The sequence below is a fragment of the Ictidomys tridecemlineatus genome, chromosome 3 (assembly GCF_052094955.1).
Source record: "Ictidomys tridecemlineatus isolate mIctTri1 chromosome 3, mIctTri1.hap1, whole genome shotgun sequence".
Taxonomy (NCBI): Eukaryota; Metazoa; Chordata; class Mammalia; order Rodentia; family Sciuridae; genus Ictidomys; species Ictidomys tridecemlineatus.
In genome coordinates, this window is record NC_135479.1 from 129,943,503 (window position 1) to 129,948,890 (window position 5,388).

The window sequence follows — 5,388 nt, forward strand, 5'->3', positions numbered from 1 at the left end:
TGAAACTGTGATTGGGACTACAAATGAGCTGCCACCTCTGGAGCCCTGTGTAACTGCTGGTGGCTGCAACTGTAACCTGCGCCTGTTTCTGAGCACTCCTTTTCCTACTTTCAATGAGTCAAAATTCCCAACTCCAGCCAGGGATAGTGATGCATGCCTGTAATTCCAGCGGCTCAGGAGGCTGAGGAAGGAGGATCATGAATTCAAAGCCAGCCTCAACAATTTAGCAAGGCCCTAAGTAACCCAGTGAGACCCTGTCTCTAAATAAAACATTGACCTTCCCATTGTTCAAGATGTGATTCATAGTTTTCAAGGGAATTTCCTTCATTGCTTTGCTGCCTAGTTGCACTCTAAATATGATTTGGACCCATCTGCCACTACTCTCTCAAGCAAATCCTTCCAACCCCAAACACACACATTGTTTTGCCCAGGAAGATCTAGTTCTATCTACTGTCTAAAGGGGAGCCAGATGGGGGATCTAGGCCTTCCTTCTCCCTCATGTGAAAGACCATAAGCAATAAGGGAATACATATTTTGCCCTGACCATGGCCACATGGGCCCAGTGGCCATACTCTCAGCATTTCTGAGAAAGATGATGCCACTTGTTACAATGGGAGGTCTTTCATCCTGAAGCAGGGGTACAAGTGCGGCCATCTGTACAATCTAGAAACAACATTGGGAATCACATTTGTGTAGGTCCACAATGTTATTTGATTATCCCATGGAATTAATGACTAATTTGAGGTTTACTTGAGAGAGGAAATGAAACACTGAGGAAACACCGCCAACAAGGGCAAAATACAGGAAGTTTGAGGAAAAAGACACTCAACATGTAGTCAGCATTTTGAGAACACTGAGGAGAGAGCAGGCAGAGCTGAAATCCATGCTCACAGATAATCCCCAACTTTATATTTTAGCCTTCTTTTTACTTTTCTGCAGGCCAGCATCTTGCCATAATCACCTTGGCTACACAGCTCTTATATCTCCAGACAGACAGTGGAGTCTAAAGAAAGATGAGTCAGGTGACAGATGACCCAAGTCTGGAAGAAGTTCCAAAAAGGAAATGTAAAATAGCAAAAAGTGCAGGCTCGTGACTCGGTCAGACTCCAGCTCCAAACCTTGATCTCTCAGACTCTCTGTGAGATTTTTACAGCTTCTGAGTTCCATTTGAATAGTACAAAATGAAACAGATATTTATCCTGTAAGACTATTATTTAAAAATCATTAAAACATGTATAAAGTACCAGGCGTGGAGGCTCCCACCTGTAATCCCAGCAGCTTGGGAGGCTGACACAGGAGCCATCCTCAGCAATGGTGAGGCGCTAAGCAACTCAGTGAGACTCTGTCTCTAAATAAAATACAAAATAGGGCTGGGGATGTGGCTCAGTGGTTGAATGCCCCTGAGTTCAATCCCGGGTAACCCTGCCCTGCCTCCCCCCAAATGTATAAGCATAAAAAAGCTGACTCATCTTAGGAATTGAATAAATGACAAGTACCATTAGTATTTGTAAAATGGAGGTGGTTAGTAACGTCTGCTTTGTAATGTGACTTTAAAAGTAGGGGAGAAATGCTTTGGCCTATAGTAGATGTTTGATAAATGGTACTGTTGACCTGTGCTATGTTTGCCTTGAGCAAAACCATCTCTGTCACTGATAAAAGAGTATTTCTATTCTACACCTCATTCCCTTAAAGAGATAATTACACTTGCCTAACTTGTTTCTTGGAGTTGTGATAACTAAAACCACACACAATAAATCAAAGGCCAGAAATGAGGAACAATGTGCTAGAATGAAACACACTGCATCAGCAGGCAAAGACTTTGGTTCTAGTCTTGTTGCTATTTTTTACTAATCAAGTGACCTTAGGCTAATCATCAAGTAATCTAACCTTTAGGTACACACACTGCTGACCTCTCAGCCACTGTGAGAAAAGACAAATGTGAGAAATGATCACCATTATTGCTCCTTGAGAGCAAAGCCAGCTTCCCAATAACATCAGTATTCATCAAAGACACCAGCACACAGTGGGCACTCAATATTTTGTTTAATGAATTACAAACTACTCAGAAGTCACATTTTACAAATAAAAATATTAGAAAATTTAAACTATACTAAATAACAACAAAAAGGTCATATTTTAATCATTAGTAAACTTTTTTATCTTAATAGCTTTTGGTCTGATTTGTTGGATCCCTAGGACTGTGTCCCAAAGTAATTTGTATGCCCACCTTAACATACTAAAAAATGTTATTTGGACACAAATGGAAGCAGAAAAATCACAGCAAAGAGAAAACAGCTTTTCAATTATGACAGCTGTATGATTTCACAATCCCCCCACACCCATCTCTGGTGTGAATCTATTCCATTAAGTCCTCTATTATTGTATGGGCCCTTTCTCCAGGATTATTCCCAAAGTGAAGGTGGTAGGCATGGTATATCTAAGATGCTTCAAGGAATGTGAGGGATGCCTCACAGGTCTTCACCAAATAGAAGGAGGTGAGTAGAAACCAGCAGGTAGAAACATGGAAGAGAGCACTGGGCTTATAAGCGCCAGGGGAGATCTTGAAGTAGAAGTTTCCAGTAGTAGGAGACTTTCTATGCACTCTCCATCCACACTATAGATTTCATAATTGTTACACTATTTGGCCTCTGAGGGCTTTGGTAGAAGAGGGAAACTTGTAGAGGTTGAGAAGGAAGATGGAGCAGGCCAAAATGCTTATGGTGATCATCATTGTACACTGTAACTGCCCTAGAGCAAGAGCACTTGCAAATGTAGGGTATTTTCCAAATCTGCCATGTTTCAGGTCTGTTTCCCACTCTATTGATAAGCATCTGCAATCTTAAAATCTTTTTTTTGTACTGAGGAATGAATTTAGGGGCACTTGACCACTGAGCCACATCCCCAGCCCTATTTTGTATTTTGTTTAGAGACAGGGTCTCACTGAGTTGTTTAGTGCCTCACTTTTACTGAGGCTGGCTTTGAACTCAAGATCCTCCTGCCTCAGCCTCCCAAGCTGATGGAATTACAGGCGTGCACCACTGAACTCAGCTTAAATAATTTTTAATACCGTCTTCAACCCTCCCCTAATAGCATCTTCTTTCTCTGTTCTTTCCTTTTCTCCTCCACTAGAACCCAAGGGGTCTTTTGTTTTTTTAAAGAGAGAGAGAGAGAGAGAAATTTTAATATTTATTATTTAGTTTTTGGCAGACACAACATCTTTGTTTGTATGTGGTGCTGAGGATCGAACCCGGGACGCACGCATGCCAGGCGAGCACGCTACTGCTTGAGCCACATCCCCAAACCCCCAAGGGGTCTTACTAGCTAACCTCAAGCAGACCTCATCCAATTACCCCCAGCTTGGGTTAGGTGTACATGTGTAGCTTTCAACTCACCACATTGTAACTTCTCCAACTCTTAAAAAAAGGGACACATTCTATCCCCAAATGCCCAAAATAGTGCATCACAAAAAAAAGATGCTTTACATGTTTAATTTATTAAGTGTACCAGGGTATACAACTATTTACTGGATTTAACTTTTCTTCCAGATACCAAAAGAACAAGAAAATAGAGGTAGGTTATCAGTCTTTTTTTTTTTTTTTAACACAACAGACAAAAAGTATTGGAAGCTAGACACCAAATCAGCTATTTTTTCCCTTGGTACTAGATCACACTGCTGAGGTACATTACATTACAATGCTGCATAATCTGTTTTAAGAACACAGAATAAAATGCAAAGTTTTTCAATCCATTTTACAAAGACAGTAAAATTCTACATCAAAATCCTACAGAAAAAAAAAAGACCCATCTCGTTTATAAATGATTTAACAATGTTAGATCTAACATAACCTAAATACTAAAGTTACACAATTTTTTCAGAAACTAACTACTCTCCTCCACCTATACTACTTGTGACTCAAGACAGTAGAAGACAGTAGCTTCCATACCCAGGGGGCTCTTGTTGGCCAGCTTTCCTCTAGTCCTCACTAGTGGTGGAGACCAGCCCTTGCACTGGCTCTGGCTCTGACTCTAGCCCTCATACTGGCCTCAGCTCTGGCCCTATCGACCTCATCTGCCAGGGCTTCACGATACTGCACTGTCCAGTGCTGGGGTTCTTTCTTATGGAGCCTGGCCACGAACCCCAGGACTTTCATCTTGCTGATTTCCAGGCTGCTTCGGGGACCCCAAGAGAATTCATATTCCAGTGGATTGGTGTGAGGCACCCGCCTGTAATTGAGGTATCGCTGCTGCACAAATTCTTCCATAATAAGCCTTTTCGGGTACCCAAAGAGGAAGTGATACTTTGAAGGCAGCACTCCCAACTGACGCAGCATGTCCCAGACCTGGGCCTCCCTGACGCTATTACCTTTCATGTAGATAAGCCCCAAGATCATCATTAAGAGACCCAATCTGGGGCCATCTCCTCCCAGATCCTCCTCCTCCTCAAGAGGTTTTAGTTTGTGGATGAGGACGTAAGTGTGGTGCTTGCGGTCAAGCTGTTTCAGCTCGAAACCAAAGACATACCGCAGATGCTCTGCGGCCCTTGCGATGATCTCCGGGAACAGATCCTTCAAATCTCCGACAACATACTTCACCATCTCAAAGCGTGTGACGGGACTCTTCTTCTTGTCCTTCACCAGCAGAAACTGCACCACCTCAGCCACCGTCCGATTCAGACGGCGGTAGGCCCTGCGCCGCGCCAGGGCTTTGGCTGCCAAGGTCCTCGCGCCTTGGCGGGTGGGGGCGGGCTCCGCAGCCCCCTCCCTCATGGCACCGAGGCCCTCCTTGATGCTCTCCTGCAGGAGGGGGCTCGGGGCCAACTCCTGAGAGACGGTCAAGGCCACAGTCTCACCGTCTTGGCCGCCGTGCTGCTCCCCCGCGGCCTGAGGGCTCGGGAGACCCCGGCTCTCGGGCTCCCGCAACATGTTTTCGGGCAGGCAGGTGCAGAGCGCGCACTCCAGCCGAGGGGTGTGCGAGCCGCTGCACGAACCCTGGCGGAGGAGTAGGACAGCGGCTGGGGCGGTGGGAGGAAGCACAGGCGCAACCCCGCGGAGAAGGTTTGTGGTTGCCGGACGGCACCGCACAGGGTTGCGAGCCAACGCTGCAACGCCGCGGGCGCCCAGGACCTGCGGCAGGGCAGCCGCGCAGCCTCAGTCCGCGCCCGCGCGCCAGCCACTTCCGGCCACCTCAGCCAAGATGGCGGCCTCGGCACGGCGCAAAGCAATTCCTCTTCCGCCTCCTGTGGGCTTCTGTGTTTATAGAGGGCCTTAGGGGAACGTGCACCCACTGCTGTGTTTTAAGCTAGGGAAGCTGGGGTGGGTGGAATGAGGGATGTAACTAGGGCTTTTCCAACCAGGGCAGGCAAAGTGGGGAATGTTTCAGTAGACAAGG

General features: G+C 45.8%; 1 protein-coding gene across 1 annotated transcript; it reads right to left on the bottom strand.

Annotated features, from left to right (window-relative positions):
• Window positions 1-3,474: 3,474 nt before the first annotated feature.
• Magef1 (MAGE family member F1) lies at window positions 3,475-5,173 on the bottom strand. Its single transcript, XM_005331029.5, has one exon. The coding sequence runs from the start codon at window positions 4,920-4,922 to the stop codon at window positions 3,984-3,986; it is 939 nt and encodes a 312-aa protein (XP_005331086.2). The 5' UTR covers window positions 4,923-5,173; the 3' UTR covers window positions 3,475-3,983.
• Window positions 5,174-5,388: the final 215 nt, after the last annotated feature.

What these genes read in the sequence shown, in the direction of transcription:
- Magef1 (XM_005331029.5), bottom strand. Translation starts at nt 4,922, where the DNA reads ATGTTGCGGGAGCCCGAGAGCCGGGGTCTCCCGAGCCCTCAGGCCGCG.